Genomic DNA, 13,886 nt, shown 5'->3' on the forward strand with positions numbered 1-13,886 from the left:
GAGCGATGCAAGAGGCAAGCGATTCGACTTGTACTCAACTTACGGAATAGGTGAGAACTAAATAAGACTTGAATTATTATTTCTCACTTCTCATGTTACATAGACCATATGCTGTCATGGACGTTCTCTCAATATAGAATCTACTCCAAATGCTCCTCATTCGCCTACAGTCTTGAGATAAAGACATCGCATATGCTGGTGGATAAGGGTCGCGATGTCGGCCAAGCTCTTATCTCGCAATGGCGGATCCTTTTAACGTGCTTCTGGCCCGTCTCTTGTTCAAACAGTAGCGCATTGACTGGGATTGCGGATGCTGAATGTGATTGAATGGATAAACTGCCTGCGGGACTAGCACCGCCGTTTAGTGGGATCGGCTCCCTGTTCCGACAATTCGTGCCGTCAACTTATCTGCGAACAAGGAATAGAGGTGCTTTCAGGCGGGATCCGTGAGGCGTAGCCTGCGGGGGTGATTGGCGGACGGATAGCTCTAGCTTGTAGGTGGAATGGCCGGAAATAGAAGCTATTCCCGTGGTGAGACACCATATTTTTCCAGTCTTATAAGAGGGGGTCACAGAGAAGCAACCTCAAAACGCCTGTGATTCCACAATCGAAGGGCCTACGCTAAACTGCATCATGCGGTACAAATCCAATCTGTTTGTAAAGTTACAAGAACGAGATGCTGGAATCCTCACAATGCTCAAGTATGCATGAAATCAGTACCTGCATTAATCTTCAACCTTGATTCAATGGGTCGACAATTTTCTACAGGATTAATCCCAAGCTTCAAAGCTCAACCAACAACTTTTTTTTTTGGCACTGTTAAATGAGTCATGGAAGAAATACACAAGTAGTATGTATGGAGCATAACTTCATGCTGTGAACCTCAGGTGCATAGTTCCGCTGCCCGTTGCTCAAAGGTTCGGCTCCGCAATCATGATCCAGGTAATGCAATCTTGTACAAATTGCAAGTTAATACGTCTTTGTATCGTCGGTCAGTCCGTTTGTCATAAGAATAAGATGTGAATGACTCTTCTATTGCTTCTTGCATATGCCACCAGCCGCAACTTGACGGCATGTCCTCGCACTCTGGCAATTTTTGGGTTACGCAGACGTAAAATACGACGTGAGTACATCATTTCGTACTCAAGTGATAATATTTCCTTTGCAGCACATAGTCAATCGTACGACACACTGGGCAGAATGTAAGAGTAAAGGCGAGAGAGAGGGTATTCACACAAAAAGACGCACCATGTCTCTCCAAATTCTTTAGCATCCAGCAGAGCAAGTACCATGTCACACAAATCATATAATCGAAGTGTTTCTCAAGTTCCATCATTTCGTTGTGACCTTATAGCAAGGTTGGTGTTGCTCCCATCAGTTGAGCCCAGCAAACTATGAAGCTGCGTAATAGTAGACAAATTAAGCTGACCCAAGTGCAGTACAAATTTGATTAACTTCGCATTCGCCAAAAGGTTTCCATGGGAGTAGGAATTGCACCTCAAAAAGAACCTACACAAAGATCTTCTTTCATGCGGGTTGGTTTGCCGTTTAGAGTAAATAGGGCCAGACGCAGTCACCAAAAGGGAAATCCACCCCTTCCCGCTCCAAAGAACGATGCTTCAGTTTGGCCATTACCTTTGTCAGCTTCTTTATCAAGTAATTAGTGAATTAAAATCACCCCTTACACTTTAATATACTTATTAGAGAATATCCTTATTTGGTAATTTATATAGCTACGATTCCCGCTTTGACTTCTTGCATTGCGGCTAAAGCGGCGTTATAGCCGATCCGTGTTCTACATCAGAACAAAGTGATTAGCAGAGATAGAGAGAAGCGGTCGAAATAAACGTTTTTGGCTTGTTTACAATATAAGAATGTAAAATTGATTGGCTTCAGCCGAGCGCGGTGTTGATGCGATCAAACCACTTAAAAGAGGCGCTTTGCCTACTTTTGAAGTCGTCTTAATACACACATCAGCACTGGCAGATTAGTAGCCAGTAATTCTGACAATCCAAACTCTACATACCATTTATTATCATATACGTGCCTCTTATAGTTTTCTTCCTTACACTCGACTCTACATAAACATATTGCCTAGATATCAATGGCACAAGACTCCGACTTTTATTCTCCTCCAATGGAGAAATCTCCAACAATCACAGCATCATCAGGATCAGAGCAATATGAGATCCAATCAGCTCGGCAGCAAAAAGAAGCGCAGATTGAGCAAGGCGGACGACCGCAGCCTTCTTCCGCAGAAGATACGCTGGCATTAGAGCCTCACAATCATGGTGATAAAACGGCAACTCACGATAATGTCAGAAAGATTACTGGCATCAGATGGTTTCTTCTATATTCGGCTTTATACGCCACTGCTCTACTATACGGGCTTGATACCACCATCGCAGCCGACGTTCAGAGCGCGGTTATTGAGACATTCGAAGATATTTCACAGCTTGCGTGGCTTGGTGCCGGATTTACTCTGGGCTCCGTGGCAGTCATCTTACCATACGGAGCACTTTACAGCATGTTCTCCTTGAAGTATCTTTACATCGCAGGAGTTGTCCTCTTCGAGTTGGGCTCTGTACTCTGTGGCGCCGCACCATCTATGAACGTTCTCATCGTTGGACGTGTTATCGCTGGAATGGGCGGGACGGGATTATACCTTGGCGTTATGAACCACATCTCTGTATTTGCCACTCGTGAAGAACGGGGAACCTATATTAACGGCATCGGATTTGTATGGGGCGTTGGTGCCTGCTTAGGTCCTGTTATCGGCGGCCTCTTTTCTGTCTCAAAGGCCACATGGCGCTGGGGGTTTTACATCAATCTTGTCATCGGAGCAGCGACTGCTCCTATCTACATATTCAGTCTCCCCAATGTTCATCCCGTTCGAGGAATCTCACTCCGGGATCGAATAAAGAGCATCGACTACGTTGGAAGCGCACTCAGTAGCGGATTGTGGTGGCGTTCTCGTTGGCCTTTGTCTTCGCCGGTGGTGCCTGGAGATGGCAAGATGGGCGCACCATTGCCACAATTATCGTTTTTGGATTGCTCACTATATTGTATATGGTGCAGCAATATTATTGTATCATCACCACGCCGGAGACCCGTTCATTTCCCGTCCATTTACTTCGATCCAGGTCGCAGATTCTTACCGCCGTCTGCTCTGCGGCATCTTATTCGGCCCTTTACATACCGACTTACTTCATTCCCATCTACTTTCAGTTCGTTCAAAACGACACAGCGCTGAAAGCGGCGGTTCGCCTTCTTCCCTTCCTTCTTGTGGCTGTTGCCTTCAATCTTGCGAGCGGCTATCTACTCGCCAAACTCAAATACTATATGCCAATGTATTTGGTATCAGGAATAATTATTACAGTGGGAGGATCGCTGTTATATGTATACTTGAAGCCCGAAACACCCACGGCTAGCATTTACGGCATTAGTGTTGTGCTTGCCGTAGGTACAGGCTTGACGATGCAGATAGGATACGCAGTGGCTACGTTAAAAGTCACGCCGGAAGATGTCGCCAAGTCGCTCAGTATGCAGAATGTGAGCCAGATGGGCGGCACAACCATTGCTCTTATCATTGCTGTTCTCGTCTTCGAGTCTGCCGCTGTACGCAATGTTTCAGAAGTGTTGGACGGCCAAGGTTTCTCAGATGGACAGATTCGCGCCGTTATTGCCGGAGCTCAGAGTACATTATTCGAACATCTAAGTGATAGCGTGAGGATGAAAGTCATTCTTGCCATCACGGAAGCAATGCAGACTCCATTCATCTTGGTTATTGTATCTGGGGCAGTTGTTGTGGTCTCTAGTTTTGCGATGAAGAGGGAGAAGTTGTTTGGAGAGATTGTAGCCGTTGGCTAGAACGTGTGCGGCATACCTATCCCCAACCCCAGAGCCACCGACGATGAAAACAGTGGAACGATCACTGGACAGAGACACCGTCGTTGGGAAGATGGGAGACCTGATTACGACGGCCGCGAGCAGGCATTGGACGGAGGAAAAGCACAAACAGCTCGGGGAGGAATTGGCGGAGGAAATGGTCGTGGTGCTTCCAGCGGACATGAAGCTGCTGTTGAGAGTCTTCGCAGGCATGACGAAAAACGAACAAATTGGGAAGTGGGTTGATGAATGCCGGGAGGATAAATCGACGATCCGATGGACGGAACAGGAGGAAATCCCGAGATAATAGCAATGGTCCAAAAACGGAGCGCTTGAGGACATGTTGGACGACTGGGCGCAGCCCATTAACACTACCGAAAAGGTCAATGGAGCAACCAGACAGGTAGGCAAAACTCACTCTTGCTAAAAGCATAAAGTATATTATTCCAATTATATAGACAGCCATGCGTAATACGGTCGGGCTGATGTTTGATGAAAATGGAGGACGTTTGGACTTGTCGATGAAGATGCAACAATGAGCGGGGAGAAATGTTATAATAAACTTGATGATAGGGAATGACTCCATTCAGTTGTGGACGGAGGTATAATTTAGGTAGTAATTATACGTGAATCTTGGTCACAAGTGAGTTGCAGAGGAATTATTTTAAAAGCACGAAGTCAAGTAAAGTATACAATGCAAGTCACTTGAGCTGCGACACTTAGAACACAAGAGCAAGCTTACTACGGAAATTAAACTACTCTACAAAAATAAGATAGTACAAACAAAAGAAAAAGAAAAGAAACCAAGAACAAACTACTTCGACAAAACTCGCGCCGACTCCTCCGCCACCACCATCTTCTGCAGCATCAGCCGCCCATCCGATCCCGCCGCTCCCTTTCCCAAAACCGACTCTGCAAACATCCGAAGTTGCATCGTCATGATGGCATCTTCGTACACAACCACAATCTCAATGTCCCGGGTCATGGCGTGGAGGTCGTGGTAGTTGTCCTGGCGTTTGTCGATGCCCTTGGTAAGGCACTCGACACGCTTCTGGTCAGACCACCAAGGGGGCATCAAGCCCTTGGCTTCGGCTTGGTACAAGAAGCGACGAAACGCCGGGCAAGAACTCACACGACCGCTGTAAACGCTGTCGTTGTTCGTCATGCCGCCGTAGTTGAAGTCGTCGGCCTCTCGGAGCCGGAAGGAGTCGATGAGGAGGGCATACACGTCTTGTTTGTGGCGATCGTGCAGCCAGATGCCCTTTGCAAGGCGCGCAAACGGGTTGGTGATGTGTGTCTTGAGAAACGGCACACGGTGAGGCTTTGCCAGAGTGTTGAGAGGAAGGGCGCTTGGGTTGACACAAAACAGATTTCTGTGGGCCATCCAGTCTGTGAGCTGGCATTCCACGCTGCAGTATTCCACAGCTTCGCAGTTGAGGCAAGATCGGAGAGTTAAAGCAGGCTCGCTGACGGCATGATCATGTTGGCATCGAGCACATGCAGCGTGGGGAGTGATCTTCTCGGGAGAATCATCTCGACCAGCAGAGCTGGATCCCTTCTTGCCCTTTGAGGGTTTGGCGAAGGCATTTGTGTCGACATTGTGGTTGATGACCTTGAGGAAGGGAGGAGTCTGGTTAGATGACACATGGTCTACCAGTGCTTCGATGAGTTGGAGTGCCTCGATGATGTTTTTGACGGAAATTTTCAGCTCAGACAAAAGAAGAGCTTCGACAACAGTAATGGTGGGCGTGAGAGAGTCTAGCTCAAGTAGTTCCATGGCAGAAGTGATTTCATCCTGGTTATCAAGGAGATTGTTCAAGGTAGAACTACCCTGCTCTTGAGTGCTGAGCATAGATGAGACTGCGGGGGGCACTTTATGATGAGAACCGGACGCCAAAGAGGGAGTAGAAGTCGGTTCTTGGTGATCAGACACGTTGCTGCCGACAGGAGTCTCTTCTTCTCGAAGATCAGACATAATGACCGTGACCAGAAGTATCTTCTTATTGATAAACAGGTGTTTGTTGACGAAAGTCTGCTAATGAGCGTTTGATCTTGAGAGAAAGAACTGCTAATTTTCGGGGTTACTATGCGTACTGGGGAGTTTTCTGTTCAGCTGGATCCTACCTAAAATATTGAGGCGAGTAGATGTTGCAGTACTCTAGATAGAATCTAGGATGATGTGAAGTATAGAATGGAAAGCCTCAAGAGTTGAGGAAGGGCAAGCTGAGTTGACGAATCTTGGTGTGGAACTTGGGAAAGGTGGGAGTAGAATTTCTAAAAAAGGAAGACTAGAATAGAAGAAAAAAGAATCTGCACCTCAGTAGTTAAAAACAAGTGGGAAAAGTGATAACGAAGTGATTGAGCAAACAGCTGGCTGCCAGTTTACATTTCAAAGGGGGGAGGGGGCCCAGTGGGTCAATAGCTCAGAGGTCTGTCTGTAGGAATCAGTGAATCACAATCCTTTTGAAATCAGAATCAAATTGCTTTGTAACTAACAGCAATAGTAGATTAAACTCAAGAACCAAGATATTGACTTGTTATAGTTTGGTATGTATACCTCAGCAATTGTATACCTGCTTTACCTATTCTATTGTCTTGCATTCTCTTTTTTATTCTTGGATTCTTTTTAAACTTTGATTTCATGCAGCTGACTTAAATCCATAGAGCAGCTGAAACAATGGACGTAGGCTGCTGGCCCTCTGTTTGTTTGGCACATATAAAACCCACAAATCTTCCACTCGCACAAACAAAACCCTTTCTTCTCAACATCATCTCGACCTACAAGCAAAGCTGCATCAGCCACCAACCACCCACGCTGCCATTTGGTCAAGATTCAAGCCTTTCTTCAAATAAGTCGTTTTTCTATTCTCCCTTTCCTCTCCCTGCCTTTTTCTAGAATGTCTGCTGGTGTTGCTGATACTCTAGGATACTTTCATCTCTCCCTCGCTCAATGCAGAGAATCATTTTCCCATTCTTTTTAGCCACTATTCCAAATTTGAATCTTTTCGTCAAGTATTCTCTATCTTTATCCCAGTATCCTTAGCTTCTTTGTAGTGACACCAGAGTTTAGCCTTGACGATATTTGCTACCTAAGCACGATTCTTACCCGACGAAACAAGAGAAAATGTACCCTCAGCGGTCACTACCGAGCTGGCATTCCTGTGTCGTTACAGATCTCTTAGAACTAAGTCAACTCTTCTTATTTGCCTGCAGATCATAACATTCTATAGGTTTCTCTGATTTTCCTCAATCGATCTCACTCCCCGTCGCACAATCTTCTGCTTTTTGCATCGGTTAAGTCCCTCTACTTGCTTGATTTGTTCAGATAATAACTCGCTATAGATTTTTGATTGACTTTGCCTCATTTTGCTCTGCTGCTAAGTGTCTCTTACCCCAATACTCTCGTGAACAAGCCTAATCACATTGTCTATGGACAGGAAAAGACCTTGAAGATCCATTGCGATTTCGCTTGCTTTCGCTGCTCCTATAGCAAGATGAAAGTCTCATTCAGCGTGATCCTCGTCATGCAAGTAAATTTTCGCTTCCAGATAGCTGTTTGTTTTCTTTGTTCCCTACTAATCATTTATGACAGCGGCGGCAAATCATCCAATGAGCCATATTTCCCCCTTTGTCCCTCTGTCCCTCTGCCGTCACACAGCTAACTATTTTGATAGAAAGAATTCTTTATCTCGAAAACATTCAAAGCTTACCAATATTCATGTTCCATTGCAACACCATTCCAAGAGCTGAATTCTCCCTCTTCTCTCTCCATGTTTCTGGCTAATTCTCTCTAGGACACAAAAGTTGTCTCCATGTACACGATACGTAGCACATGCCATTGTCAACAGAAGTGGCTCGACTCTCTTTCTATCGCCGGTGTCTCACGTATCATCGCCATCTTGACATGGCTGAGTATCCCCTTTCTCAATCCAAATAACCAACATGAGCAGCTGATACCTCATAGCCTTCTTTCGCATGCTTCTCAGCCGCTCTCAAGTCTACAAGCGCACCCGCGCTATCTTTTACACAAAATTCAATTCTTTATCTTCCACTCCCTTCTCTGTATTTATCAGCGACTGATTCTTTATAGCAATCTCCTCTACTTCACGTGGGCGGGCGGGCGGGCACAGCCTTTTCTTCAGACCAATTCTAAGTCTCCCTGTCCAAACAGACCAAAGAAAGATTGATTACTGACTTTTCATAGTTTACATACTCGACGGGGCGTGTCTTCATTCAGCTAAGTCACCATGTCCTTTTACAATGGCAATCTGCTGACTTCTCACAGGCCGTGTTCTTCTATGTACACTTGCTAACTTTTGTTCTTTTACTAGGCAAATCGGACGATCGACGATACTTTGAGACCAGCCAACTGTTCATCGACACAGTTCGAAAACGCGAGTAGACATAGCGACCGACCAATCCGATCCGAGAAACAAAGTAGAAAAAGATACAGCACCACGAAAGTTCCCCTCCGACATACCCAAGCAACCGTCGAAAACGATCGAAGAGAGAATAAGAGAATCGAAAACGCAAGAATAAGCGGAGCGGAAGCGGAGGATGGTGGCGCCTACGGGCATATACTCTGGCAAGTTGTACCCACGTCTATTCATTGTCCAACTACTCACAACAGCAGACAAGTTTTCCATCGACCGCTTCTCGAAGCCAAAGCACATAGAATCGAAGCTTTTTCAACAACCAAGAGGTACGGAAGTGGTGGATGGTGGCGCCTACGGGCATATCCACCGGTAAGTTGTCTCCTGATCCGCCCGCCACCACAGTCGCTAATTTCGTGACTTTTACCCCAATTCTACCATCTATGCCTCAAGGGTTTAAAGGTATTGGATATAACTACCTGGTTAGAGTTGGATTATCCCCGTGATTTGAACAAAAGACAGGCTGTTTGCCGCTTAGCATCTGCAAGTTTCCTGTTTACGTTTACGTACATGCTTACATACACTGACATTCACTGAGACTCTCAATAGACCTTCTACTTGATCTACCGAAGTAGAATCACCAGTGAGGTATGTTTCTGATATTTCCCAAGTACAAACAGGGATTTGAGAGGCAATGTCGCACAGGACATTTCGCTTCCTCGCTAATGTAATGAGTAGGTAGATAAAAAGACTATAACAGGGCAGGCCAAAGAACAACTACACAAGAATTCCCAACCATCTATCAAGCTCAGAAGGCAGGCAGAATACGCTGCACTAGACAGACTCATATCATCTATATCCTATCATTTTTCATCATTTCAAAACTAAACATGGTGTGTGCAGTCGTCACGAATAATAGTCACAGTCCAGTGGTGTGGCTCTAAATCTCTTTTTATAACAGCTAACAAGAGTTGTGGTACCTGATATTAACATGTTTTTCCCGCAGAGATCTCACTTCTGTGAATTCATTTCCTTTCATCCACTCATTGTAAGTCAACGCTCAACACTTCCTTACGAACATGTGACTAATTTTCGGGCTCAGCTGCCCGGCGAGTCTCTCCACTTGTTGGGTATACCCGTGCGCGGGCCGCTAGCACAGGATCATCCGATGGCTCAATACCTGGCACACCAGGCATGGCATTATAGACGATGCTGTTCTTCTGAGGAGGAAGAGCTTCCTTATCGGTAACCTTGGTCAGGGTGAGCATACCAAGCTCGACCAACTGACGGTCCTCTGGCCATATTTCGTTGCAGTTATCGGTAATGTCACCTTCCCCAGCCACCTGCGCTACCAGCTTGAAGCTAATCGGTCCTTGAGCAAAGACACCAGGTAGCTCATCGAAGAGAAAGTTCGGCCCCTTGGCCTCAAGCTCACTCTGCGTCAGAAACTGCCTCCCCGACAACGGAACCCAGCGATATCGTATGAAGACACTTTTACCAGCAGCGTTGATGAACTTGAAAGCGTTGATGGAGTAGAATGACTGGGTACCAAAATTCTTTGGGAATTTCCGATCCTCTTGCATGAAAGGGAGAGCTTCGGGATGGTCCTTGGCATATTCTTCTACAGTGCCATCTCTGTAATTGCTGAAGAATGCAAGAACACCCTCTCCCGTATTTGCAGGGAATACGGTTGAAGATTGGCAGATGATGTCGGTCTTGACATCATCTCCAATCAAGAATCGAACAGCGAGTCCATGAGGATTTGCGTTGGGGTCAGTTGCCGGTATATTCGGGATACCAGTAAAGAGAGAGAATCTAGCTATGACTGGGGTTGAAGGAGAACTGAAGTGAGGCGCAATTGACCATTCCTTGGCCTCATCGGTTGGAGTAAAGGAGCCTGTAACGAAGACACCTCTAGCATGGGCTATATGAAAAGGTATTGCTATTAGATAAGATTCTGCTTGCTAGAATGAATTCGAACATACACGGTCTGGCGTTGTCAATCCGCCCAAACATGTCCTTGAGGGTGCTGATCAAGTCGAGATGAAGAGGCATGGTGACGGTTGTTTCAATAGTGTTTGGTTGATCGAATGAAGGGAACTGAAGATGTTTGGAAACTACAAGGAAGCTTCCTCAATCAACTACGGGTAGTATTTATATCTAGAACATAGGGCTGCTGCTCTGCTAATCATGGTTGCTGACAACTGGAAGTATCTGAGTGGCTGAACTATAGTCGCTTGAGTCGCTTAAAGAACGAGCTTGGCATAACTTCCAATAAGCTCTATCTGAGTTTTTCCGAGGAGCTTTGACGAATTGGAGAAACAGAACCACACCATATGCAGTTACTTGGTCACAAAAACATCAAGCGCTTACCGTAGCGCTCGATACAGTTTCCACCTACGACAAGGCTGGCACGGTGATGGCCATTTGGAAGGCCCACGGATAGCCTTGTGGTGCGATTCCAAATATCCTTGGAACAAATTTAGGTGCTTCGGCCGAATGGCTTCTGGGGGATTATCCGCAAGTGTCCATGAGTCAGACCTAGTTTGTCTGTCGATATCCTCTTTTTCCTCCCATTGCCCCCTTTTAATGGTTGATGATGGGCTGTTGATGTGGTAAGCAGCGGACGAAGTCCCGGAGCTAGCTATGGAGGATAGTCCGCCGTACCACATACAAATATTCCAGATCGCTCTAGTTGTTGATGAGCTTATGTGCATCATCTAAATCGAGCTATTCGACTTGATAGCGCAACTAGAGTCAATGAAGTTGAGCAGTTGTATTGATTGCTTTGCGTGAATCGGCTTCAACCGGCTTTCCTATCAAAATCTTTATGGACACATGTACTATGAGAATCGACAAAACCAGAACTGGAATCGGCGCATGTTTTGAAAGAGGCCGAGATCAAACCAATTACATGTTTGCAACATATTTGGGAACTAATAGGGGAATGGACAATATCTAACATCAATGATGTATCACTGCATGTGGTTTCCGCGTGCAGGGTACGGCGAGATCTACGCTTCTGACCAAGATTCCCAATCGAGAATAAGCAACAGCTGCAACATCCTTACATCATCATCATCACGCAGACAAACAGTCAGCCGCAAGGGTCACCAGACTAATTAACCCAACTTTAATCGCCGTGGGACTTCAAAAGAAAAAATCTCCCTTTTTTGGGCATAATACTAAAAATCTACGAGAGGTGAACCGAGCGGCTAGTGTTCCGGATTCACGTGTGGACTAAAGGTATGAAATGTAACTAGAAGGGCGTAGGGCCGGCAGTGTCATTGACATTGATCAGTCTGACTCAAAAGTAAAATCCGAACAAGCACGGCTAATCGACGAGATCGGTTAAATGGCGGGGAATGAAATTGCACCATTACTGTGTATAAAGTGTCCAGAGTTGTGCTATGCGAGGAAGCGCCATGGAGTAGCCACGGCGTTGATTGTCCGTCAGAAATCGATTATGTTGACATGTTTTGTCAGCATGCTTGATTAGCTTGGAAGACCCGGTGGGATGGGGGATGGCGCAAAAGTCTCCGGATAGGACGCTTCGTATTTTAGTAGCAGAATGGCGATGCCTCGTCAACTGATAGCGGCGGGGTCACTCGCAGTTTTGTGATTACTAGGTATGGATGGACTCCATGCAGTGGGTATTAATAGGTAATAGGCATCCATTCCATGGAAACAGCAGGGCAGTCAGTGATGGGGCGAGGAGAGACCCTGTAAGTTATAACGTCGGGGTGCCATGGAATTGAACAGGCATCGGCGAGCGAGTCCCCGTAGATACTGCACTGTATTCACCTGAAGTACATGTATGTAATCAATGCCTGGTTGCATATCGCACCGCACTGTCGGTAGCAGAGTAGCATGTGATGCCGTATGTAGACAGTTTCCATTGCTTAGGTAATAACCCGTCGAAATACGAGGGGCGCCCGAGACATCTCAACTAACTCAACTACACCACCAGATGCTTGAAGATGCCCTAATTAACCAGCTGCTAAACTAACTAACTCGTGCCAAGAGTTTCTTGGTCTTGGTCGCACGTGTCGGAACAACAGCCCAGCCGAAGTGCCAGAATCCACCGTTTAAGATTATCCCCGGTGCGACTTTGTCTCAAGTGGGCAGGCCGCATCACCAGCCCAGCGCCACCCACGCATTCCTTGCCAGCACCTCGCCGTTTTCTTATTCATCAGCTGGAGACGAAAATACGATACGGAGGGCGTACAGTAGCTCGATTAAACGTTATTACGTGCCGAGTGCGTTCCGCTGACCGGCGCGGCGCCTAATCATGAACCGAGCCCCTTGCAGAACCTGATGCTGTCACCGCGTCCATGGAGGCAAAAGCCCAGCTGGATCCTGCTCGTACTTCCTCGGAGAGCGAGAAACCGAGCAGGATGCAGATGCCCGATCGCTCCAGATGAATTGTGCGAATATCCCATTTGACATTTGAAATCAGCAAAGTTTTTGCTGAATAATCGGAGGTTGTGGGAGTCATCCGGTGGACAAGACCAGCAGCCTAATGGAATGGCTCGATCAGCGGGAGAAGGCATTATCACACGGAGCACCACTAAAGGGGTGTGGAGCGTCGGAATTAAACAAACGACATCATTCGACTGCTATACGCTATCTGCGTATCTGTCCATCCTTGACAAAACAAAGGAGGCGAGATACAAGCGAAGAAAACAGTAGACGGCACAGATGTGCCTCAACCATGGCACTAGGCGAGATCTCAACGAGATCTTGTCGTGACACCAAGATTCGCATCTGGCTGGGGTGCTAAAGCAGATACGGAGAACGACCTGTCAAAGAACAAGATGCTTCCTCGGCAGAAAACCCAAATCCAACAAGCGGGCGGATCTCGGCCAGCAAAGAACGCCGTCCATTAGGAGTGCTCGCCAGAGAGGAGCAACACGCGGGTAGAAGCAATGAGGCGCAGATTTCTATCTCCGATTCAGAGCTCGGCTTGGGCACAGACAATGAAGAGTCCCACCACACGACGAATGGAGCAATTGGTGGTGTCTAGAACTTGGCACGGATCAGCATGCAGTTTGTCGGCAGACGCACCGCGCAAAACTGGGCGGCTCTTCGGTCGCTCGGCACCATGGCGCAAATCCTACAGTGTGTGGAATCATCAGGTGGCAACCCATCCATCTGCACTGCTACAGTACCAGGCTGCCAGGTTTGCAGGCCTCTTGTTGTTCGCATGGATGGTAGTACGACACTGCACTCCCTGGCAGCCTCGTGTCTTCAGCTGGAAGACGCACTCTAGAGAGCAAACAAACCACCTGGTTCGGAGCATTCGACATGTCATGAACTGTACAGCATCCCGGTCAAAGACAAATTATCTATCATCTTTTCTTATCCCTTCTCCATGATACCACCGGACAGAAGACCCATCCTTGGCCCTCCACGGTATCCATCCTTTCAGCCCACGCTCCATAACAGCAACCTATTGGGAAATCGCAACAGCAACGAATTGGGAAAACGGAGCCGCCGGTGACCCAGTGCCGACTCCGTCGTCTTATATCCGAACTGTACAACTTACTGCCAGCAGCTTCTTAGCCCGCGGCCGGGGGCCCTTAAACCCGACGCGCGAAGGATGGAGCGACTAGTACCTACTAG

General features: G+C 46.9%; 4 protein-coding genes across 4 annotated transcripts; 2 read left to right on the forward strand and 2 right to left on the reverse strand.

The window, feature by feature from the left end:
- Window positions 1-1,413: 1,413 nt before the first annotated feature.
- Window positions 1,414-3,870, forward strand: M431DRAFT_555212 (hypothetical protein; the record flags this gene model as incomplete). Its single annotated transcript, XM_024921415.1, has 3 exons — window positions 1,414-1,656; window positions 2,277-2,935; window positions 2,956-3,870. The coding sequence occupies exons 1-3, from the start codon at window positions 1,479-1,481 to the stop codon at window positions 3,868-3,870; spliced, it is 1,752 nt and encodes a 583-aa protein (XP_024773564.1). The 5' UTR covers window positions 1,414-1,478.
- Window positions 3,871-3,889: 19 nt separating this feature from the next.
- On the forward strand, window positions 3,890-4,174 carry M431DRAFT_64996 (hypothetical protein; the record flags this gene model as incomplete). The annotated part of the gene is made up of 1 exon (XM_024921675.1): window positions 3,890-4,174. A coding segment is annotated over one exon (285 nt), but the record flags the coding sequence as incomplete, so codon positions are not given.
- A 555-nt stretch (window positions 4,175-4,729) lies between these two features.
- M431DRAFT_67058 (hypothetical protein) lies at window positions 4,730-5,350 on the reverse strand (the record flags this gene model as incomplete). The annotated part of the gene is made up of 1 exon (XM_024921724.1): window positions 4,730-5,350. A coding segment is annotated over one exon (621 nt), but the record flags the coding sequence as incomplete, so codon positions are not given.
- A 3,996-nt stretch (window positions 5,351-9,346) lies between these two features.
- M431DRAFT_87935 (hypothetical protein) lies at window positions 9,347-10,316 on the reverse strand (the record flags this gene model as incomplete). The annotated part of the gene is made up of 2 exons (XM_024923850.1): window positions 9,347-10,185; window positions 10,247-10,316. 2 exons carry the CDS (start codon window positions 10,314-10,316, stop codon window positions 9,347-9,349), a joined length of 909 nt encoding a protein of 302 aa, XP_024773567.1.
- Window positions 10,317-13,886: the final 3,570 nt, after the last annotated feature.

This window comes from Trichoderma harzianum (genome assembly GCF_003025095.1).
Source record: "Trichoderma harzianum CBS 226.95 unplaced genomic scaffold M431scaffold_7, whole genome shotgun sequence".
NCBI classification, from domain to species: domain Eukaryota; kingdom Fungi; phylum Ascomycota; class Sordariomycetes; order Hypocreales; family Hypocreaceae; genus Trichoderma; species Trichoderma harzianum.